At 37.8% G+C, this 26,273-nt stretch overlaps 1 protein-coding gene across 1 annotated transcript in view; it reads right to left on the minus strand.

Annotated features, from left to right (window-relative positions):
• The window catches only part of LOC149185410 (RNA polymerase II transcriptional coactivator KELP-like), a 102,476-nt gene that overhangs the window by 33,839 nt on the left and 42,364 nt on the right, over nt 1-26,273 (minus strand). Inside the window, exon 2 of the mRNA XM_089417924.1 lies at nt 25,489-25,594. Within this exon, the coding sequence (XP_089274050.1) occupies nt 25,489-25,594 (106 nt within the window). The remainder of the gene's footprint in view (nt 1-25,488; nt 25,595-26,273) is intronic.

Raw genomic sequence — 26,273 nt, forward strand, 5'->3', positions numbered from 1 at the left:
TATTTCAGATCTTTTGAGTATTCAAGGGCTTATATGTACTTTGTTCATCACATTTGGTATTAGAATTGTTCGATCCTCTAGTCGCCCAACCGCTGCACAAGGCCACTCTGATCCAGCTTTTGGCCATCAACTTCGTTGTCGTCACGATTCGTGATTAAGTGTTTCACTACACAAGTTTTTGGAGATTCTCTATTTTACTATCAAGCCTTTGGCCATTAGAAATATAGAAAAAAAATTAACAAAAATAAATAAATAAATATATATATATATATTAAAAAAATTACATATATAGAGATATATTTATAGAAAATTAAAATATATATATATATATATATAGAAATACAAAAAAAAAGGAAAGAAAAAAGAATTTAAAAAAAGGATTGAAAAAAAAATTAAAAAAACATATATCGACATTTAAATCACAAGAGCAAACAACTCAATCAATCTGCATATATATATCACTCAGAACAAAAACAACAAACTTATGTTCTCAAGGATACTAATGTCAATGTAATTCAGTCTTGTGATAAAAATTCACACGAAGTATCCAGTAACCACAGGGTTCCACAGAAGATTAATTTAGGATGGCCAGATCCCTTCTCAGTGCGATCATCTTGTATCATTGAAGATGACAAATCGAAGAATTTCGGAAGATGCGAATAGATTATAAGCCAAAGAAATAGATGACACATCTTGTCAACAATAAGCTTTGAGGACAAAACTTTCTGAAGAGAAAGGCAATGTTATGAATATAATTTATATAAAAAAATATAAATATAAAAAAAAAATAATAATAATAATAATCATAATAATAGATTAGTTAGTGAAGAGGCATGTCCCTAAGGACATGACCATTCATAAAGGGGCACCCACCCAGGTATATAGGCAGGACCTCATTGGTAACATCATCTCATATCTTCTGTACATTCTTATATAAATATATTTATCCTATCATGGATATTTATATATTTAAAATCTTCTGAGTATTCTAATGTGTATATGAACTTTGTTCATAAAATCTAGAGATCGTCATGAAGAATTTCCTCCAACAATCTTGTCTTCAATCATTATTGATCTCAATCTGTTGGTGCCCTCACATTATCATTGTGCCCTTGCTATCACTGCAAATTTGTGCATTGATATGTTCTCTAAATTTGTGCATTGATGTGTTATCTCACTTGAAAAATAACTGGGAAAACCCTTTCCCCCCAACGAATAGATCTAGCCTTCCCTTGGCCACTCGCACTCATCTCTGGCATTCACATTGTCTGCCAGGAATGCGTACTACAGCCTCTAGGAAATTTGTACAACCTTTGGGACTCCTCCCTGCAAGTCGTTCCACCTCCCTTTGCCTCCTAAAGCTACTCGCACCTCATTTCGACAATTCTCCCAGCAACCAAAAGTGATATTCTGCTCCTACAACTCACACTGGGGAACTGGGTACTCACACTATCTATCTCAACTTCCTTTGTTGGAAATCTCGGCCTCCTTTCCTGACTCTGGAACATTGGAAACCTCCTGATAATTTCTCCGAAAATTCCCATTGTTGAATACCTCGTTGTTGGTGCCTCCCTAGCTTCAACTGTGCCCTTGTTGAATCACTGCAATTGTGTAGTCGAACTACTCTTGTGTCTTCGATGTCGTCTCCAACACCATCGACCCTACTCTTATAATCTTATGTTGGGCAACCAAAGGTCATGATCACATCCCAATCAATGGCTCAGAGCATCTTGACCCCATCAAGTGACTTTTTCGAGAGTCTCTAGAGCAAAATGAACCTCCCTTAATTAATTTGATTTATTAACCACTTTTCCTAAGTTAGACTTGGGAAATATTTAATTATTGGCTAATTAATCTAATTGAGGTATTTATAAGGCTCTTCTCATGAAAGCTTTTCTAGGTTTTGGAGATCATGTGTTCCTTAGCCTCTTAAACACCATAGAGACTAGAACACATGTCTAATGCTAACAAGAGCATCATAGACTCCATACTCCCAACTAATAAGGGACTAGTCCATTTGGTTGGTGATCAAACTCTCTTTAAATCCATAATTTTCTTCCTCTAAATTCGGCGCCTTCAAGGCTAAGTAATCTAACCAGGGCTTGGTGTGAATCCCTATGCAAAGAGATTTTGTGGGAATGGAGAGCCTAAACATTAAGGGGATTGCATTTGCCACAAAATCTATCCTTTTGATGGGCATCCACTTCAATCTTGTCCATAAATTTCCCTGCCCTAGTTGTTTTCCCTAAGGGGGGAATCCTAGTTCAATTTTACTTCAACTTAGGGTCTTCTTTGAAGGTTTCATGAGCCTTGGACTCGTTAGTATACATTGTTGGAAACATTTCTCCAAGACTTGACCTTTGGTAACACCAACACTCAATTAATCAATCAATCCTTGGGTCTTATGCCTCATCAAATAGGGTTCTATCAAGAAAGTGAATTGCCTCCTACTAGAGCCTTAACCCTAAATTGTGTCTTTCTTGTAGAAAGCTTTGTTGTGTCACCTTGTACCCTAACCTTAGAATATCTATTAGGTGACCTTTCACATATCGAGACTCCTCCCATTGGTGAAAATTCATAAAGAGCAAGGGATTTTCGATGTGGCAACAGTGGGTAGCTACCCCATTGTTGTCTCTTGGTCTAGTTTTATCCTTGTATGTCTCCCCTCTCCAAGGCTTGCTAGATTTTGCAGTAGAGCCGCATAAGCCATGTTTGTTAGGTCATACAGGCCGACTTTGCTAGCTTGTACAGGCAACATAGGCCAGACAATAACAATGTAAAAGCTAAGAAATTGCTACTATAATTTGCTGGGTGAATACTCTTATTGTAATCAAGATTTTCTAAAGTTAAATAAAAGCCCAAAGTTCACTAGTTTTCCCCACACTAGGGTTTCCACAGTGAAACTATGTCAAACAATTTATGTTCTTGGGTTTATGATTGATTTACCTCTACTTTGCATGCTAAGTGAGGAACCCGTAGTATTTTGTGTTATAAAATTCACATCGGATAAATAATAAAATAAAATAATAATTGGTTATGTTCTGAGTATATATTTTATTGAACATAAAATCTAACTTACGTTCTAGAAATCTAAGAAAGGAACGCACTCCCAATTTTACACTGACATAGAAAGTATGATCTTTTCTTGGAGAAAAAAATATTTTAACATTTTATGAACAAGAAAAGGGAAAATGAAAGAATTCCTTTAGTTACTAACGAAATCTAAAAGAGGAAGGTGGTTGGGGATTGAAGAATATCTGTCTTTATACTGGCCGTAAAAGCAAAAAGATTTTGGAGGCTAATCTATAATGAACGATTATGGGGTAAAGTAATGAAGTCTAAGTATAAAAAAGAAATAGCAATGGAAGATTGGTTTCAAACAAAAAGAAAAAGAAAACAATCTCAAGGGGGATATCACGATATAAAAAGCCCTAATCAAGCTTTTCTCGTTAATTGGTAATTAGCTATATCACCGCATCTGGTGAGTTTCAATATTGAAATTCAAAATATCATAAGCCCCATTGAATTAATTTAGTTTAGGTCCGTCGAACTTCAAAATAGAACCCCATTTCAAATTTGTGCTGAATTTTGTAGCCATGGTCAATCTTCATAATTTGTATTTTAGCCCTCGTGATGTATAAAGAATTTGTAAGACATGTTCTTCATGTTGGATGTATAAGAGAAAATTTCAAAAAATGAAAATTAAATTTTTGGCTCCAAATTGTTAAGTGGGCCCTCCCTCAAGTCAAGTCGACCCCGGTGAAGAGACACACCCATTAGTGAAGGAAAAACATCTATATAAAGCATTTGACCTCCTCCACAAGAGCATCATGCAATCTCATCACAAGAAGACAAGTTGAGGGCATCCAATCGAAGGTCAAGAGGAAGAAGAAGGACAGAGGTCTCTCTCTAGCTCAAATCTCTCTCTCTCTTGGTTTTTGCATGTGTGACATTTTCTTGGGAGTTTTCTGGACAGGTTGAATTTTTGTGCAGTTGTTGGGCAGCATACTCTAGGATGGCTGAAATTCCAAGAGCCCAAGTTTTTCTGGGCATATTTTGGAGGCCAAATATAGGCCTAGGGCAGATCAAATCAGAGTGAGTTGCTATAGGCTTGACTTGAGGGTTGTGGACCAAGTTTGACCATAAGCATAACTTTTTTACGAGCAACATTAGATGCATCTCTTATTGCATTGAAGAATTTCTCTAGGGAAAAGGATGTCGGGTTTTTCCCCCAAGTGGGTTTTCCTAAGGTAAATCTTGTGTTCTCAATTGTTCATTATGATCTCTATTGTCTATAAGGTTTATGGTTAAATTTCTAAAGTGCAAATGCTTAATGATAAACTAGAATTGTTAAAAGACCTAGATTACTCGAAGTAGTTGCTAGTAGTTCAGAGATATTGTGCTTGTAGCTTTCGCACTTGAAAAATCAACAATTTGAACTCGAACCCAAACAATTTTTTAGGGAACAAATTCAGTGGAATTTGGCAGCAATAGAATTAATTAGAAATACCAGCCCCATGGTTTTTGATATTTCCCATCGTTTTGTGCATTCTGCATGGTTTAGTCAGCACCCACGGTTTTCATTACACACGACGACACAGCACGCAAGTGTATTCTTAAATTTTCCCGCCGTGTTTGCTAGGCCATACAGGTCGCATAGGCCACCCTGTAATAGTGTAAAGGCTGAGACATTGCTACCGTAATTTTATGAGTGAATACTTTTGTTGTAATCCAGATTTATTGAAGTTGAATAAAGGCCCGAAGTTTGTTGGTCTCCACTGTAAAACTATATCAAACAATTTATGTGCTTGGTTTTATGATTGATTTACTTCTACTATGCATGCTAAGTTAGGAACCTAGAATATTTTGTGTTATAAAATTCAGATCTGGAAGTGATTTTGTTTTTGTTCCAAGTATATATTTTATTGAACATAAAATCTAACCTGGGTTCTAGAAATCTAACAAAGAAATGAACTCCCAATTTTACCCTGAAATAGAAAGTATGATCTTCTTGGAGAAAAAAAGCATGTTAACATTTTATGGACAAGAAAAGGGGAAAATGAAAAAATTCCTTTGGTTGAATACTAATGAAATATAAAAGAGGAAGGTGGTTGGGGATTGAAGAATATCTGTCTTTATCTTGGCCCTAAAAGCAAAAAGATTTTGGAGGCTAATCTATAATGAAGGACTATGGGGTAAAGTAATGAGGTCTAAGTATATAAAAGAAATAGCAATGGAAGCACGGTTTAAAACAAAAAGAAAAAAAAAAGTCTCAAGGTGATATCATGGTATGAAAAGCCCTAATTAGGGCTTTCCTGTTAATTGGTAATTGCTTGTGTGACAGCATATGGTGAATTTTGGGGTCGAAATTCGTTGAATCATAAGCCCAGACCAATTAATGAAGTTTAGATTTGTTGAACTCCAAAATCGAACCCCATTTCAAATTTGAGCTTGAGCCCAGAGGATTTTCTAGCAAATAAATTCGGCAGAATTTAAAAATTGGCAATTGAAATTAGACAGCAATAAAATTAATTAAAAATACTAGTCGCATGGTTTTTGGAATTTCCCATGGTTTTGTGCATACCCTGTGGTTTTGCCAACACCCATGGTTTTCGTTACCCCCGACAATGGGGCGCGAGAGTGTATTTTAAATTTTCTTGCCATGTTTGCTAGGCCATAAAGTTGACTTTGTTGGGTTGTACAGGCTACATAGCAAAAATAATAACAATGTAAAGGTTGAGAAATTGCTACTGTAATTTTCTAAGTGAATACTTTTATTGTAATCGAGATTTATTGAAGCTGAATAAAGGCCCAAAGTTTGTTGGTTTCCCCACAATGGGATTTCCACTGAAAAATTGTGTCAAACAATTTATGCGCTTGGTTTTAAGATTGATTTACTTCTACCATGCATGCTAAGTTAAGAACCCAGAGTATTTTGTGTTATAAAACTCAAATATGAAAATAATTTTGTTTCTGCTCTGAGTATATATTTTATTGAATATAAAATCTCACTAGGTTCTAAAAATCTAACAAAGGAATGTACTCCAATTTTACACTAAAATAGAAAGTATGATCTTTTTCTTGGAAAAAAAAAACGTATTTTACCATTTTATGGACAGGAAAAAGGGAAGAGGAAAGAATTCCCCTGGTTAAATACCAATGAAATCTATAAGAGGAAGGCGGTTGGGGATTGAAGAATATTTGTCTTTATCCTAGCCCTAAAAGCAAACAAATTTTGGAGACTAATATATAATGGAGGACTATGGGCTAAAGTAATGAACTAAAAGAAATAGCAATGGAAGACTGGTATAAAACAAAAAGACAAGGGGATATCATGGTATGAAAATGCCTAATCAGTGCTTTCCCATTAATTGGTAATTGGGTGTGTCACTACATTTGGTGAATTCGGGGTCGCAATTCGAAATTTGTCGACTCATAAGCCTAGGCAAATTAATTTGGTTCAGATTCGCTGAACTCCAAAACCAAACCCCATTTCAAATTTGAAGTCAAACCCAAACTATTTTCCAGTGAATAAATTCGGGGAAATTTAAAAATTGCCCATTGAAATTCGATGCCAATAAGATTAATAAAAAAATTTATGCATTTCGGGTGGTTTTGCCAGCACCCACGATTTTCCTTACACCTGGCGACGTCACACAAGTGTATTTTTCAATTTCCCCCCCTCTAGACTTTGTTGTCGCTCAGATTGTACAAGAACAGGGACAACGGCTCAAGGCACGGGTTGTCAATCTGATTCCCGCCCACTCCATTCTAGTTGTTTCCCAACGTCAGGGTATGTGGTGTAGTCCCTATGGAAATGAGATGGTAGAAAACAAGTTGGGAACCAACTTACCCAAGAGACACAGTTGAGAGGCCTAGCTACTTGGTGAAAATTTAGCAAGATTAAAGATTTGATTAGATTCAGAGTTGACTAGTGCCTTATGGAGTCAAAAGTTCTTTCTTATTATAAATTAGGACCAAGTAATCGGATGGACAATTCTTGCTTATATGATGAACTAACCTATATGAAATGCAAGTCCTAAGATCTAGGTGAAAAGCAAGAATCTTGGTTAGTTTTAGGTTATATGCCTAATCTAGATGGAACATTTCCCTTAATTGTTTTGAGAAACAGTCTTCGGAGTAGGTTATGAGATGGAATCCAACGAGAAGCAGGCAGTGGCCTGAATAACGATACCTCTTCCTGTGTTCCAACCACCTAGTGCCTTCGGCACTTGAGAGACTGTGGCTTTGAAGACTACAAGGTCATTGCCTTAACCACTAAGAAGGATTGAATCCTTCAAGCTAAATCAGGAAGAGTTGTCCTAGGAGTCTATCAACCAAGCTTATGCTTGGAGGTAAGTTATTAAGTGCAAAGCTAAAATTAGAATGCTTATGCAAGATGGTTAAGTGAAATTACTTGAGCTAAGATTGATTTAGTCTTTAAGTACTTAAATTGTGACTAGCCTTTAATGACAAAAGTACTTAACAACAATTAGAAAACAATCTTAAAACAAGGCACGTGCTTAAAGGATATAACTGTCAATGAATCGATCCACAAGATACTTAGAACAAATTATTCAATTGTCAATTAGCCAATGATTAAACGATGCCAATCAAAATTATTCAAGATGTTCTTATCACAATGCCAATTAGATTTTCAAATGTCAAAGTAGGTTATACCAATAACAAGATCATAAATTTAGAGCTTAAGTATGAGTGATGTAAACGCAAAAAATTGAAAAATCTTGTAACTCACGATAAGGCAACCCAATGTTAGATTCCCAATGACAAAAATCAACAGTAATACTTCAGAAATTCCAACACTTATTAATCTTATGACAGCAGTAAGGAAATCACTTTAAACCCAAGAGATGACAAGCTTATAGCAACTAGATTTGACCACTAAAGTGCGAAACAACTTGCCAAAGTGAAAAAAGTGAATTTTAGCTCACTTGAAATGAACTTTTCAGAATTAGATCAGATCTTATATAATTATTACAGCAGCAAGCAAACAGAAAACCAATGAGCTATTAGTGCTACAAGTGCCAAAAGTTGTCCAAAACTTAGAGATACCTTGTCAATCTAAAAAGTATGATTTTTAAGCCTTCTTAGGTATGTTATTCAGAAAATTTCAGATCTGATATACTCAGTTATGCAGTAAAATCCAGCAAGCAAAAATTCAGATCTAGGCTAGATGATGAATGCCCAAGTGGCCAAATTTTAGGAAAATTTAGATTTTGCAATTTAAGAATATTTTGACCAACTTAATGTGATTTTAGGGCTTATGTATCACAGTTATAATGATGAAATTACACTAGTACCAAAACAGTCAGAAAACTAGGGTTTAGAGAGCAACCCCTAGGCCCAAGGCCTTGAAGATCCCTTGATCCAAATCTGCTGAAACTTTAAGATGAGCTTGCCACCTGAATATCAAATTTTGAGGCCAAAAACTTCCAAAACGACCAACTATTCAGTCCAGAAAATCCAGAGATGGATTTAGGGCAAACTCGGGCCAAGGAAGGCCAATGCTAGGCCCAATAAAGCTAGTGTTCAGGGAAAAATGGGCAAGGAGGCCAAGGAAAGTGCGGAGGAAGAAGCAGGAGGCTAAGAAGGCAAATGTTGGAGGGAGAAGGCCCTTGAGGACTTGAGGCTAGGGTTTGAGGGCCAATTAGGGCCCTAAAGGCTACAACTAGCCTTTGAGGCAGTCGTTTGGTGCAAAGGAAGGCTACCTAGGCCTCCTAGGCCTAAAGACCCCAACGTAGGGACTAGAAAGGGAGGCCCACGCCCCTAGAGGATACAACATGCCTAAAAAGGGTTGAAATGATGGCGCAGAGGGCTCGAAAGCTGACGTAGGCCAAGAGGAGGAGGATGTTGGCCCTAGGAGGGTTGGATCTGGGCCTGGGTGGCCTAAAACTCGAACACCCGACTTCTGAAATTGTATTGGTTTCAGATCTGAATTTTGTTGCAAATTTTCCAATGGTTGACCCCGCAAAAAGTCTAGAGACTAGATCTTACCCTCAATGGCTTAAATCTAGCTCTATTCTAGCTTCTTCTCTTGACTTCACCTGCAAAATGGAGATAAAATACCCAAATATATACAAAATCTCAAAAACCCAAAACCCCAATTAGCCAAAATAATTTACAAATTTAAATTACAAATCTATTTACAAAATTTACAAATATACAAGGGTTTTAAAATAAATTTTGAGAAATAATTTTTATGGAACTTTTTCTTTGATAAATGGATAAAAATACTTTAAAAACCCAATGCACATTATATTCGTAGCGAAGTTTAAATCAACCATATAAATATTTGGGATCCAAACAAAGTCGGTTCATGCCCATAGTTTGTGAACTTGGAGACCAAAGACTAAAGTACCTTCAAACACTATGTATATATCTCAAGAAAATCTATTAATCATATGTCAAATCAAATCATCTAAGATTAGCCCAAAACTATCAATAGAATGACTTTATCCCCATCTAATGAAAAACAAATTTTATCATTTACCAGCACAACATAGGAAAGCTCGTAGCTAGCACATACCACAAATCAACGAACACTAAACACCTTGAACTGCACCCCAAAATCTTTATTATGATAGAAATAAAAGTTCCCAACAAGACAATAGTGTTACAACAATGTTTCAGCAGCAATTTCTTAGCTACAAATCAGATGGATTTTGAGACAAATGACCATCTAATTTATAGATAAATCCTCCAAGTGGAAAAATAACAACTAGTTGGCTTGATCCTCGTCAAAATAATTTTGGACGTTGATAAATCCTTGATGATCTTTTAATCTTAGCTGTTGTAAATATTTATTTTGTGGAATTTTCGAATTTCTCATTAAATCCCTTTCTTATTAGCTCAAAATTATTTTTTTGAGTTAATTTCCTCAAAAATTGACTTTGACTTAACCACCAAGGTCCAAGGGTCCAATTTTTCTTGAAATTTCCAATATTCCCTTGGTGGGGGACTTCAAAAAATTAAATTCTTTGATACCCAAGAATTTATCCACTTGGAGAATTTAATTTCTCTAGGCTTTTAATTTTGACTCTAATTAATTAGATTTCTGGCTTTGGATTTTAATTTAATTTTGCCAAAAAAAATTAATTAATTGACACTTGAGGGGATTAATAAATTTTTTCACCCTCTAAAATTTTAACCATGTGTCTAAAAGTATGAGGGACCATGCACTAAAATATTTTTTACATAAGATTTTTACAATTCAACCCTCAAAGGGGGAATACCCGTTCGGCTTAGACCCTCAAATTATATACCCAATTCTGCGACACAATATGATCTAGTAGACCAAGTGATTTGTAATAAAATAATTTAGCCAATTAGCTTAAATTATTCTCAAATCACTTTTACATAAGACTCGACTAAAACACTAGGACTCACCTAAGACTTTGACGAAGAATTCCACCCTAGCTTTGGGGTGAGGTTGGAAAGAAAAACTATGTCTACCATCTGTGTTTAGAAACACAGACGAGCCAGTGAGATGAAAAACCTCCTAGGATGAAATATTCGCCAAAATAATAGGCTTGCCTAGGTTGTTACATACATCCATGGTCTTACTAGCATCATTTACATTAAAAATTTGCAAAATGGATTTACAATAACATAGTGTTGACGGTTGATGATCTAGATCCTTTGAAGAAAAATATGGTACATCTGCTTCCTCGAAACTTCTATAAAATGAGTGCAACAAACTCCACCCTCGAAGCTTCCAGCGTCATCGAAATTTGAACACGACTACTATTAAACTTAAAATCATTTGCGAAGAGTTTCTCACCACAGTCCAAGTAATGATTTTTGAAGTGGTTCTCATTCTCGGCTGGCATTAGTTCAGGTCTAAAACTTCCAGTTGAGGTAAATCCCTTGTTTCTTGTATTCCTATCAAATAAGATGTTGTCCACTTGTTTAAGGTTTGCTAGTACAAGTAGGTTTTTTTTCCTTTATGTGATAATAAATCTGGGCTAGCCTACACTAAGATCTTAAACTTCAGAAATGCATGTTTCTTGGGGAATTTAGACTTCTGTGATCCATAACATTGTTAAGATAGTCTTCGGCAAAATCACATAACCAATCTTTTGTCGACGCGTTTCGAACCAACCAGTGTGGTTCCCCGGGTAAGAGATCCTGCATTATACTGAACTCGGTTGTTGTTGAAAGTTATACCAGCACAAGAAACAGTGTTGGACTTGGGGCACACATTTTCTACAGCTTGCTTCGCCTTTATTACAATATCAAATCTGTCACCAGCTAGTGACGAGTTGTCTGTATAATCTTCTCAGCTGTGTTGGCTGGAGCTATATCAAGAGGCATCACATTCCTGTGCAAACCCAAATGCAAAAATCAGACCATTTGGCCTTGTTCACCACTACATGTCAACTACCCATAGCAATACACCCCCTTTTTCACAAAAGGGATAGAGCTTGATCGATGTGTCTGTGCTATTCGACAGTCATTGATGTTATGTTGTAAACCCAGTATGCATGTGTAAATTGTAAATAATCTTAGCAGAGCTGAGTCATGTATGTAAATTGCCTAGTTGGACCTAATTTTCTAGTGATAATCTACGTTCCGGAAGGTTTTTTGTCTCACTGATCCATGATCGGCAGAGCTTTCCTTCAACCTAACCCCAAAGCCGGAATGAATTTTGTCATTAGAATCTTAGGGGAATCCTAGTGCGTTGATCTGTTAGATTATATTTGGTCGCATAACTAGGTGGTCCATGAGGGCTTATGTCAAATGGGTTTTCCCCCTTGAGATGTAAAATTGTAAAAGTCATGATGTAAAATGTCTTGAGGGTTAGAAAATGTTTTAATCCCCTAATAGGTCATAATTCCTAAGTCCTAAGTCCTAGGTAATTTTTCCAAACGCTAAGTTCGAGGATCCATTTGAAAATAAAAAATAAAACAATAAAGCAAATTAAAAATATATATATATATATATATATATTTAACAAACAAACAAAAAATTAAAAAATTAAAAAATATTTTGAAAAAGATCAATAAAAAAATTGAAAATTCATTTTTTGTGGTCCATTTTTCTATAGCTGAACGCACTTAAAATGTTTATTTACAAGTTGGCTATATGAAAGTGGTCGTTGTTCAGCATTTAAATTTTATGATCATTCAAAGCATTTAATTTTTCTTGAAGTTCAATTGCTGGATCATCGTTAAGGTGTTGTGCATTTGTTGAAAATCTTACATCGTTTGGGTTATTTGATGATAAATGATTGTTAATCATGGAATTATAAAGTTCATATTTCTGCAACTTTCGATAAACAATTGTTTAATCATTAGCTCCATAACGCACTGGTCTATTAACTTAATAAAATCAATTAAGTGTTTGTTTCCCCTCGTGTCTCCCAACCCAACTGGTCCACAATTGGTCATCCATTGTCCCATAGGGTCTACCCCCCTTAGCCGCGGGAGACAGGCTTAAACAGAGAGATCGGGGATCAAGGTGACAGCCCCCGGTCTCAGCGTTGTCGTGACAATCTGTGCGACAACATTTTTTGGCGCCATTGTCGGGGATACTTTATTCTCGGTGTTTCAACGACAATCATCCTTCTCATTTCTTATCTTTTCATCTGGCTCGGCAACGCCAACACTTTTTGGCATCATCTCATCTTTTCTGCCATTCATTATTTTTTGGCATCATTTGGATCTTTTCATCGCCTTATCTTTCGTCATATCAGCAACTACTCTTCGATTCATTTCTTGTTTGGGTGGCGACTCCATTCCATTTCTTTTATTTTTTCCCAGACAAGAAGCCTTCCTCATATCTGCTTGTTGGTTGATTTTTGGATCCTAGAATTAGATTCATTGTTCAAGTGGCGACTCCACTTCTTTCATCTCTTGATTTTCTTGAGCAGAGATCTCTTTCTATCATCCATTTGGTCCCTCGTTATTCATCATGGATTATTCATTTAAACCATGTCATTTCACTGATGATCTCCATGATATTCCGGAAGTGGCCATTTCTAAATTACCTTTGTTCTCAAGTGGTGATTCAGTCGTTGTTAAAAGACATCTAGGCTTGTTTACTCGTATAATGATCATATATTGTAGACCCCCTCAGTATAATCATGAAGATGTCAAAATGCGTCTTTTTGTCCTTTCTTTAGAGGGTGATGCTTTGAATTGGTTTAACAATTGTCCTAAGGATTCTTTCACTTCTTTACAAGACATTGTCAATGCTTTTAAAGATAGATATGGTAATCCGGATAGCTCGCCTTGTGCCCCTAAAATTGTGCGACAGAATGAAAGTAATCTTATGAAAGGTTCAGCTGTCGATGAAAAATTCCAAGACGATTCTTCATATCAGAAAATGCCATCCACCTGTACCATTGCAGATCAAATCCATGATAGTGGAAAAGCAGGGACAAATGACAATGAAAAGGAAAATCAAAAGCAAATTATACAAGAATTAATGCTGCTGGTAAAAAATATGGAGATAAATCAAACTAATTACGTCAACGATGTGAGAACTTTATGCACCCACCTGGAAAACGTAATAGGGAGATGGAGATCATGCAAAATCAACATACTAAGGAAATTGAGGCCATGAAAACTAATCATGACATAGAAATTAGTTTTATGCAAAGCAAGTTATCAGGCTTAAAGGAAAATATGACGACCATGAAAGCTAATCATGATAGGGAAATTAATTCTATGCAAAACAAGTTATTAACTATGGATGAAGAAATGACTATCATGACGTTCGATCATAATAATCAGTTGGCTACCATGCAAGCAAATCATAAGGAAGAGATGAACTCTATGCAGCATTGCTTGATGACCATAAAGGAAAAAGACGATAAAATAATAAAAGATATGGAAGCTAATCAGATATGTCTTCAGAAAAAGTTATTGACCATGGAAGAAGACCATGCCAGGGAAATCAGTGCTATAAAGGTTGAACACTCTAGTCAAATAGATGCCATTAAAATACAGGTTCAGAAATTTCAACAATGGTCAGAGGATGAAAGAAACCAGGGAATGTCAATAAATCAGGAGCCTCCTTATCTGTTACAGCCAGCTCCATCATATTATGAAGTCCTTTGTTCCATTGAAAAGTGGATAATTGAAGATGACCTGGATAAAAGGGAAATTAATAATCAGATTGATGCTCACACGGTTAACCCACCAGTCATAGAAGATCAAGTTATAACTCACGGCACCTGTGAGATTGATCCATCATCCTTGACAAGAGAGACGCAGAATGAAGAAAGACATGTCACACATGTCTTACATACTTCATCTGAGAGCTTTGACGCAGAAAGTTCCATGTTATCGGTGATACAGCATGCCACGAAGAAAAAGCGCAAGAAAAATTAAATGAGAAAAAGATTTAATGCATCAGAGGGCCACGAGCAGCTTGACTTTCGGATAGGAAAAAGTCCTACCATATGCAGAATTGGACATGGCACATCTGACAAGCAGCCAACAGATTTCTCTAAAAGCAGGCAAATGCTCAGTATACACTATATTGAGCACATCTGATGCCATAGGGTATCCTCTGTATTTCTAACCTTACTCCTTGTTTTTTCAGCATTTTCATTTCTGTTTTAGGATTATATTTACTTCTTTAGATAGTTAATAAATGAAGATCTTATATCTTTCATGTACTTTATGTTATATGATGATGATTTTTTGGACGGACGCTACCTATATTTTGTTGTGTGTTGCATGGATGCAGATTCTGGATTCTCACATTCCTACAGTGCAGCAACGTGTCCCCAACTGGAGCCAAATGCTGACCACTACGTGTCAACTACCCATAGCAATACACCACCTTTTTAGCAAAAGGGATAGAGCTTGATCGATGTGTCCGTGCTATTTGACAGTCATCGTCGACCTGATCATGTTATGTTGTAAACCCAGTCTGCATGTGCAAATTGTAAATAATCTTAGCAGAGTTGAGTCATGTATGTAAATTGCCTAGGTGGACCTAATTTTCTAGTGATAATCTACATTCCGGAAGGTTTTTTGTCTCACCAATCCATGATCCGCAAATTTTTCCTTCAGCCTAACCCCAAAGCCGGAATGAATTTTGTCATTAGAATCTTAGGGGAATCCTAGTGCGTTGATCTGTTAGATTATATTTGGTCGTAGAACTGGGTGGTCCATGAGGGTCTATGTCAAATGGGTTTTCCCCCTTGAGATGTAAAATTGTAAAAGTCATGATGTAAAATGTCTTGAGGGTTAGAAAATGTTTTAATCCCCTCATAAGTCATAAGTCCTAAGTCCTAGGTCCTAGGTAATTTTTCCAAAGGCTAAGTTCGAGGATCCATTTAAAAAAATAAATAAATAAATAAAAATTTGAAAAATAAAATAAAATAATAAAATAATAACAAGTCAAATTTTTGAGTAAATAAATGCAGAATTTTAATTGTTTAATATATTAAAATGCATTTAAAAATTCGACGGATGAGATTAAAAGAAATCTTGATCCTCATCGACGGTCGAGATTAGTTTGACATGGATCACTCGAACTAGCCATTGGGAATTTTTTCTTTAAATAGGGTGTTAGGGGTCATTTGAGATCATATTTGATCTGAGAGTCGGTGCTAAAGAAAGCTCTCTTGCCGTCATTTTTTGTGCAATAAAGAAAGACTTTGGGGTTAAAAAAAATAAAAAATAAAAATAAAAATAGAAATTATTTTTAAAAAGCTCAATAAAAAAATGAAAATTCATTTTTTGTGGTCCATTTTTCTATAGCTGAACGCACTTAAAATGTTTATTTACAAGTTGGCTATATGAAAGTGGTAGCTCATCAGCATTTAAATTTTATGATCATTCAAAGCATTTAATTTTTCTTGAAGTTTAATTGCTGGATCATCGTTAAGGCGTTGTGCATTTGTTGAAAATCTTACATCGTTTGGGTTATTTGATGATAAATGATTATAAATCATGGAATTATAAAGTTCATATTTCTACAACTTTCGATAAACAATTGTTTAATCATTAGCCCCATAAGGCACTGGTCTATTAACTTAATAAAATCAATTAAGTGTTTGTTTCCCCTCGTGTCTCCCAACCCAACTGGTCCACAGTTGGTCATCCATTGTCCCATAGGGTCTACCCCCCTTAGCCGCGGGAGACAGGCTTAAACAGAGAGATCGGGGATCAGGGTGACAGCCCTCGGTCTGAGCATTGTCATGACAATCTGTGCGACAACAGGCCTCAATGCAAACATCCATAATCTTGTAAATTAAAGCCATCGCCTAGACAATGAGTGTAGGCTCTCATAATCAATTTATACACTGCATCAAATGTTATATTGCACTCCCTGTCAATTTTTGGTTAATGATTTTTTAATCCATTGCGATTTGTTGAAACTTGTGACTTTGTGAGTCCCCCTTCTGGAGTATGTGCGCTGAATTTGAATTCAACATGTTACTCTATACTTGTGCCTCTAGGACATTAAGGATCATCCTTAACATAATAACTTCCACTTCACTTGCTAAACCCTTTCTTTTTTATTTTCTACACTGTTCTCTTGTTTTATATTGGAATTTGAGATTTACATTATGCATGACTAAAATGTAATCAAGATTTAATTTTTTAACACTAAAACATAATTTAAAAAGTTTCTCGATCCAAAATTTTGAGCACGGGATACTGATTAGAGCTAAGTAGAGTACAGTAAGCAGAAATTTAATTAGATGGTATCTCAAAGATTCACTGTTGAAGCATGTAAACATGTGCAGAGAAAAGGGGCAGAATGGGTGTCTGATATGTAGAAAATGTTTCACTGGTACCTTAACATGAGCAATGGACCACTTGCTCAGTATCTCTAATGAAAATGGAGGTGGTGTGAAGGGGTGTGCCCAGCGATATCTGATGAGTAGAAAGTTGCAGTGCGACTAGACTATGAAAAAAACAATATTAGAAAGAGGAAGAAAAGAAATCAAGAGGCATCGGAATCAGAGGGAGATGGCCATGTCTTCTTCACCTAGCATTCCTCATGTCACCTCAAACTTGTTCAGCGTAAGTTCTACCCCAGCAAAAACAAGTGAAGCAGAAACATTGAATGCATTTTGGAGTTTTTTTATGCATATGCAATTCCATTTAATATGGCTAAGAGCACATATTTTAAAAATGCATTGAAAAAGGTAAGGGTATGTTCCTCCTGGGTCCAAAGCTTTAAGGACCACACTGTTAAAGCAAACAAAGAAAAGCGTGACAAAGAGATTGGCTAGTATTAAACAGTCTTGGACATATACAGGTTGCACAATTTTGAGTGATGATTGGTCAGATTTATGCCATAGACCATTGATCGATGTAATTGTTTATTGCCCTCAAGGGGTTTCTTTTTTAAGGCAATTAATGCAATGGATCAACTGAACACAGCTGCATATATTTTCCAAACTTTGAATGAAGCAATTCAAGAGGTTGATGAGGAAAATATTTGTTGAAATTTGGTACCGGAGGACAGGTGGTTCCCTTAGGTTTTGATCTTTTGCCTAGGGAAAAGTGTCCAAAAGAATTTAATTTTTCTCCTAAAGTGACTTTATAATTTTATAAAGTTAAATCTAATTTAAAAGTGACTTTAAGTGATAAAGTTACTAAGTCTAATTTTAAAGTGACTTTTATAAAATCAATGAAAAATTAGAAAGGAAAAGTGACTTTGGAAATAAATGACTAAGTGGGTCTTTATTAAAGTGGGGTGAATTAAAAAATAAAAAGTGAGATTTAAACGAGCATTTAATCTCAACCTTAGATCTCAATCTATTTCAGCCATTGGATTTAGGGATCACCCAAAAGTCACTTGGATCACCCAAAAGTCACTTGGGGTTAAATTAAAGGAGGAAAAGGAGGAAAAGGTCATTCATTCTTTCATGAGCAGATTGAGAAAAGGAGAGCAAGAGAGCAAGGGAGATTTCTGGACAGTCAGTTGCGGAGTATCAGCAGCGGAGTTTCAACAACGGAGTATCATCAGCGGAGTTTCAGCAGCAGAGTATCATCAGCGGAGTTTCATCAAGGCGGAGTTTCAACAACGCTGAGATAAGTTGTAAAAGTTTGCTTGTTGATTTTTGCTTAATATTTCTCTTACTATAAAAAGGCATTTTCCAGAAATAAAGAAGAGCTCTCAAACTGGTTTTCCCCAAGAGTTGTAGGGGGGTTTTCCAGAGTCACATTGACCAAAAATCTCAGTGTTTAAATGTGTTTTAATGGCTGTTTATTACTGCTGATTTATATTTCTGCAATTTCCAGCATTCTGTAAAATTTCCAGAATTTGTGTTTTCAGCAAATTTATTTTTTTCAGCTTGTTAAATGTATGGTTATGAGAAAGGGCATTTAACTATATGGGATAAATAAGAAGAAACTGAAAACCGGGGTGGGAAATGAGAAATTTCTACATGGTATCAGAGTTTGAGTGCTGAAGGACAGTTTGGGACAACAAAAGGAAAAATTACAGTTGCTGATTTTTCACTCAAAAAATTCCAACAAGCTGATTTTTTTCATAAACAGCAGTTTTATCTTTACTACAGCAGTGTTATTTTTCAGTTTTAGGACAGCAGGATGTCATTGGGATTGAGGGTGGAGGATAGGCTGGATGGGCATACAAATTACAGCATTTGGAAGGAAAGAATGCAGAGTATCTTTGAGGAGGCAGAAGTCTGGGATATCATGGTGCATACCACACAGAACCTGTTGTTGTGCTTACTGATGCTACTCAGTTGACAGCTTATAATAAAAGAAACAACAAGGGTAAGAGGTTGATTCTAGACGGAATCAAAGACCATTGCATTCCTCATGTGAGAGGAAAGAGCAATGCCCATGAGATGTGGACAGCATTGTCCAATCTCTACCAGAGTACCAATGAGAACCGTAAGATGGTCTTGAAGGAGAAGCTGAAGAACATTAAGATGGGTAATGATAGTGCAGCTGGATATCTCACAAAGATTACTAATGTGAGAGATGAGTTAGCAGCGATTGGAGAGGCCATTCCACCCACTGAGTTGATGCGGATTGCAGTGAATGGCCTCCCCCGTTCATGGTTGAACTTTGCTGATGGGGTTTGTGCACGTGAGACCCTTCCCACATGGGAGAAGTATTGGGATGATTGCATTCAGACAAAGATCAGAAAATGTCAGCTTGGGGCAGCCAAGCCAGTTGAGCAGGATGAGGATGTAGCACTGGTGGCAGGAGGCAAGAAAGGCAAAGGGAAGAAGCAAGTTTCCACAAGCAGTGGTGGGGGCAAAGGCAAAGGTAAAGGTAAACAGGGGAACACACAGAAGGACTATTCCAAGGTGAAGTGTTGGAATTGTCAAAAGATGAGACACTATGCAGTTGTGTGTCCGGAGAAGAAGAAGAAGAAGGGGAAGAACCAGGACGTGGCAGCTTCAGCAGAGATTGAGAACTCTGCAGGTCGTTTTGACCAGGAGTTTGCGTTCACTACGTGTGAGTCCTCTAGTGCAGGATCACCTGCCACACAGGTTTAGAGGGAGCATGCTTTTCCCTCGATTAGCGGAGCATCTTCAGGTATCTGGTATGTGGACAGTGGGGCTTCACGTCACATGACAGGAGTCCGTGAGTACTTCTCAAAGCTTTCAGAGAGTGGCACTGATATAGAGGTAGTACTCGATGATGACAGAGTTGTTAGAGCAGTCGGGGTGGGGACACTGACATTTCAGAGGGAGTCCAAACCTCCCTTGAAAGTGTCAAATTTTCTTTATGTGCCAGGGATGAGGAAGAACCTCATATCCGTCTCAACTTTGGAGGACAGAGGATATGAGGTACTGTTCAGGGGAGGACAGGTGTTGATGTATCCCAGGGGCACTCCAGCTGATTCAGCTAGAGTGATAGGTGTACGCCATGCAAAGGTGTACAAGTTTGCATTCCAACCCCTTTTGGCATTGAGCAGTAGTACCGACAGCAGAGCTAGCAGTTCTGAGCTGTGTGAGATTTGGAACCGCAGGATGGGACATATGTATCATGAAGCCTTGAGGACATTGCGGGAGATCACTACAGGTGTGCCAGATTTCAGTACTGATCACTTTGATACTTGCAAAGGTTGTGCGATGGGCAAGTTTGCCAAATCCCCTTTTCCCAGCAGTGACAGCAAAGCGACTGGGATACTTGATTTGATTCATTCCGATGTGAACGATCGGATGTCTCATGTTTCCTTGAGTGGATATGAGTACTATGTTTTATTCATTGATGATCACTCCAGGAGGACCTGGATTTATTTTTTGAAGACCAAGAGTGAGGTCTTCAAGTGGTTTCAAGAGTTCAGAGCTCTTGTGGAGACACAGACAGGTCGAAAGATCAAGTCCCTGAGGTCGGACAATGGAGGAGAGTACACCCTTGGAGAGTTTGTTGACTATTGTGCGGAGGCAGGCATTAGGAGGGAGTTCACTGTTCCTTACAACCCCCAGCAGAACGGGGTTGCAGAGAGGAAGAACAGATCCATCATAGGGGCTACCAAAGCCATGTTACATGATCAGGGGTTACCATTGTTCTTGTGGGCAGAGGCCTGCAACACAGCTGTTTACTTGCAGAACAGAAGTCGGCATTGTGCCTTGGGGCACATGACTCCGGAGGAGGCTTTCTCTGGGAAGAAGGTTGATATTGGTCATCTTCATATCTTTGGATGCATTACATACTCCTATATACCCAAGGAGAAGAGGACCAAACTAGAGCCCACCGCAGAGAAGGGTATCTTTGTGGGCTACAGTGAGATCTCAAAGGCCTTTCGGATTTACATTCCTGCACAGAGGAGAGTTGTTGTCAGACGGGATGTGAAGTTCGAGGAGGACAGGGCCTTTAGGAGGTCACGGGAGTTAGAGTATCTGGATCAGCCAGACCCTCAGCAGCAGTTGAGTTAGTCGCAGAGATCCAGTGGGCAGGGATCAGGAGGATCAGGAGGTACATCTGTGAAGATGTCAAGTCCGTCGGTGAGCAGTGGCTCACCGAGCCAGAGGGGTGGTGCTCCCGGCAGCATGCAGAGCAGTTCACAAAGCAGTTCACTAGGGAGTCCACTGATGGACAGTTCACACGGTACCTCAGCTTCTACAGGTTCAGGTGCAGGCAGGAGGACAGCAGACAGATAGTCAGGAGTTCAGGCTCCTGATGATGATGAGGAGGAGTTTCATTCTCCGGTGGGAGAAGTGCGCTCAGGGAAGAGGAAGCCCAAGTGGCTTCAGGACACCTTGAGAGATGCCTCATCTTTTGCTGAGCCGAAGAGGTCGGTCAGAGAGAGTAGACCACCTGAGAGGTTTTGTAGCTATATGGCGATGGTTACCAGCATCCTTGACTCTGAGCCTTCTAGCTATGAGGAGGCAACTAGCCAGCAGGTCTGGAGAGAGGCCATGCAAGAGGAGTATTCTTCTATCATGAAGAATGATGTTTGGGAGGTGGTGTCGAGGCCTGAGGGCAAATCCGTGGTTACTTCCAGATGGCTTTACAAGGTAAAGCATGCTGCAGATGGCAGCATTGAGAAATTCAAAGCAATGTTTGTGGCTAGAGGGTTCTCCCAGGTAGAGGGAGTTGATTATGAGGAGACCTTCGCTCCCGTGGCTCGATATACTTCGATCCGCTCCATTATATCGATAGCAGCAGAGATGGGTTGGAAGATCCACCAAATGGATGTGAAGACTACATTTCTCAATGGCTTCATACAGGAGGAGGTGTACATTAAGCAGCCACAGGGCTTTGAGGTGCATGGGAAGGAGTCCCATGTGTGCAGACTGAAGAAGGCCCTTTATCGCCTGAAGCAAGCTCCCAGAGCTTGGTACTCCAGGATAGATACATATTTGCAGGGGATGGGTTTCACAAAGAGTGAGGCAGATCCGAACCTTTACTTTATTGTGATTGGTGAGGAACCTCTCATTTTGGTGTTGTATGTGGATGACTTGGTCATTACAGGTGCAGAGAGACTCATAGAGCACTGCAAGAGAGATCTTGTGACGGAGTTTGAGATGAAGGACATCGGCTTGATGCATTACTTTCTGGGCTTGGAGGTGTCGCAGGAGGAGGGGCATTTCTTCCTGGGGCAGGGGAAGTATATTGTGGACATCCTTAGCAGATTCCACATGGAGGACTGTAGACCCATGTCGACACCGATGATCACCAACTGGAAGAAGCTTCATGCTTCGGATTCCGAGTTGGTGGATCCAACATTGTACAGGCAACTGATTGGTTCCTTGATGTATTTGGTCAACACTAGACCAAATATCTGTTTTGCAGTCAACACGATGAGTCAGTTTATGTGTGAGCCTAGGAAGGTTCACTGGGTGGCTGCAAAACACATTTTGCGGTACTTGCAGGGGGCAGTGGATTATGGTCTGGACTACAGGCAGGGAGATGGAGTGAGATTGGCAGGATACATTGATTCTGATTGGGCAGGTTGTGCTTCTGATAGGAAGAGCACTTCAGGGTATTGTTTTGGGTTGGGTTCAGCAGTAGTGTCATGGCTCAGCTGGAAGCAGCAGTCAGTAGCACTGAGTTCAGCGGAAGCAGAGTATATGGCAGCCAGTCTAGCTAGTTGTGAGGCTATCTGGCTTCGCAAGATGTTGTTTGGCTTATTTGGTCAGTCGTTGAGACCTTCAGTGATTAAATGTGATAATCAGAGTTGTATTAAACTCACAGAGAATCCAATATTTCATGACAGGTCAAAGCATATCAGGATCATATATCATTTCATCAGAGACTATGTTCAGAAGGGAGCTGTGAAGCTTGAGTATATTTCCACTGATGAGCAGGTTGCAGACATTCTTACCAAAGCCTTACCACGGGGCAAGCATGTCTACTTCAGAGACAAGATGGGTGTGGTGAGGAACACCTTCCTCGGTAAGAGGGAGTGTTGAAATTTGGTACCGGAGGACAGGTGGTTCCCTTAGGCTTTGATCTTTGGCCTAGGGAAAAGTGTCCAAAAGAATTTAATTTTTCTCCTAAAGTGACTTTATAATTTTATAAAGTTAAATCTAATTTAAAAGTGACTTTAAGTGATAAAGTTAATAAGTCTAATTTTAAAGTGACTTTTATAAAGTCAATGAAAAATTAGAAAGGAAAAGTGACTTTGGAAATAAATGACTAAGTGGGTCTTTATTAAAGTGGGGTGAATTAAAAAATAAAAAGTGAGATTTAAATGAGCATTTAATCTCAACCTTAGATCTCAATCTATTTCAGCCATTGGATTTAGGGATCACCCAAAAGTCACTTGGATCACCCAAAAGTCAGTTGGGGTTAGATTAAAGGAGGAAAAGGTCATTCATTCTTTCATGAGCAGATTGAGAGAAGGAGAGCAAGGGAGCAAGGGAGATTTCTGGACAGTGAGCTGCGGAGTATCAGCAGCGGAGTTTCAGCACCGGAATATCAGCAACAGAGTTTCAGCAGCGGAATATCAACAGCAGAGTTTCAGCAGCGGAGTTTCAGCAAGGCGGAGATAAGTTGTAAAAGTTTGCTTGCTGATTTTTGCTGAATATTTCTCTTACTGTAAAAGGCATTTTCCAAAAATAAAGAAGAGCTCTCAAACTGGTTTTCCCCAAGAGTTGTAGGGGGTTTTTCCAGGGTCACATTGACTAAAAATCTCAGTGTTTAAATGTGTTTTAATGGTTGTTTATTACTGCTGATTTTTATTTCTGCAATTTCCAGCATTCTGTAAAATTTCCAGAATTTGTGTTTTCAGCAAATTTATTTTTTTCAGCTTGTTAAATGTATGGTTATGGGAAAGGGCATTTAACTATATGGGAGAAATAAGAAGAAACTGAAAACCGGGGTGGGAAATGAGAAATTTATACAATATTGTCCAAGTTGTCATCAATAACAGCGCAAAATGTGTTGATGCAGGAAAAATGATTATGGAGAAGCATAACACCATTTATTGGACCCCTTGTGCAGCTCATTGCTTGAATTTGTTGCAGCGTGATTTAGCCAAATTTCCATGGATCAATGAAACAATTCGAAAAGCCAAAACAGTTGTAAACATTATCATTAACCGTTTTCTCAAATTGAGCTTACAGAGAAAAAATGCAACCAAAGAGTTGTTAAGGCTTGAGATACAATGTTTGCCCCATTTTACATTATGTTGAAAAGAGTTGTTGAAGGTCTCATACACCAATTTGGTACCTAGTTTGGCCACAACCTTAAAATTAGATTGATGATGATGATTACTTACTATGTTTTCCTCGAACATTTCAAATGTACGATCTTGATGGATGAATTCTCAGTTTTCTAGAGTATGGGCTTCGCATTGGACCCAACAACAGCCTCCATTCCTGGAAAGTCTTCCGCTTCACGAATCCTCTAACTACGAAGACATGGCCAATTTAATGTTTATTCATAGCATTTAATCACCATAGAAGAATTTCTACATAGAGGGCACACTTCAGTGGAATCTAGACTTTGCATAATATCCACCCTCTGATTCTAAAATGTTTCCACTTTCGCTTCTCGCACATGAACTCAAACCTCAAACTAAACTCTTATTGTCAAATTGTGTGAAAATTCAAATTAAAACCAAATTTCATAGTTATTGAACTAAAATTCAAATCCACACCATATGAATTAGAGAACAACTCCCTTCCACTGACATCTTTTACTACTAATACTTGCCCAAAACCACAAGTTGCAATCAAAATCCAAATAAATTGTTTCATATGACAATGAACAATATTCAACATACTTTATGTATCCTCTAGGTAGATTTAAAGTTTTAACCTTTCTAGGCATGACAAAACTTAAGTCTATGAGGAAACTACAATGGCTCAAGAGAGTTTTAAAGTATTTACCAACCCAAACATACCTGCCACCATGTAATATACACTTCAATATAATCAAACGAAAGGCTAGATAGAAAAATCATGCCTAATACACATGAAACAAAATCTATTAGATTACTCACAAAAAAAAATGTTGGCCACAAACACTTATTTAAACAATATGGCTCCAAAAATTCTAACATTTATTCAACAAGGCCCCATTGACATATAACTCTTGCAGTCGTAACTAACTAGGCACATTTGAGATAAAAAATTGCAGCACTTGATTCATTCTCTAGTAATGTAATGGCTCCAAGTTCTCCAATACTTGCATGTCACAAAATTCAGCCACTAGTGTTCCCCTATTTGGCTATCATTGCCTAATAGATCTAAGCATGGCACAAGAGACCATCACCAATTCACATATCATAATAGCGCTAAAAGGTTGGAAAAATCAATTCAGCACTTGTAACCATCCCTGTGAACATAAGAAGATCTTTCAAAGCTACATGGAATGACAAGTGAAAATGATAGAAGAAATAACCAATTTGATGATCTTAGCCTCCAATCCTAGAAATGGAGTAAGGCTCATTTGGAGATATATAGTTACGACATTCTTCGCAATTGTTATCAACCTAAGATCAGCAGCTAAAAGAAGAATAGACTTCAAAAGTATCCAACCTCATATTATAACAATTTGTCTATAAAATGAAATGTTCCCCAAAAATAAAATCCAATGCAAAGATAGAATCACACACCTTTAGATGATGGTAATTGTTTTCCATCTTTTTCATAATACTCTCTAATTGATATTAGCTTATTCCCTCTGAATTTTTGAATAGTGACATTCCTTCGACTATTGAGCTACACACAAGTGTTCAACAACCATGGATAAGAATATAACCAAAGAAGAAAATAAACAATGATTTTCATTAACTCAACCTTAATCCTATCAAAAGCATATCATGCTCACTAATCCCTGCTAGTGTGATTATTATTACAAACACTGCCTAGAAAAGTCATCTAAAGCATTAAACAAATAAAAAGCATAGAATTATGAAGCAACAAGAAATATCCGAGCAGAAACGCCCTAGGCTCTGTAACAGTTATTAAATAGCAAAACTACCACATCGTTACAAGTAGGATTACTTAGCAGATATAGTGTAATGACTGGCAAAGACAGCAGCACAGGGAACCAATAGAAAGGAGATGGAAATATTTTTTTCATACACTGCTAAACATGATGGCAATAAACTAAAATTCAGAGTTCTTTGATACATCAAACAATTTCCCATAATAAGTGAGCTGTGCTTTAATTTCTACATAAAAGTGAACAACATTAAACAACCTATATGCTTTGAAACATGTTACAACTAGATGCAAATACAATGGATCCAATTGCAATGAGGAGACTTAACTTTCGAAACAGCACCACCAGTTCACTGGATACCATGATACAGATACAGATACATTTGTGTGTGTGTATCCGACAGAGAATTGGTAGCTGTGGCAATGGGTGGTCTACATGAATCCTGGGATCCTT

The sequence above is a fragment of the Pinus tabuliformis genome, chromosome 3_2 (genome assembly GCF_031772625.1).
Source record: "Pinus tabuliformis cultivar Carrire ecotype Pingquan chromosome 3_2, CPIR1, whole genome shotgun sequence".
Lineage (NCBI taxonomy): Eukaryota > Viridiplantae > Streptophyta > Pinopsida > Pinales > Pinaceae > Pinus > Pinus tabuliformis.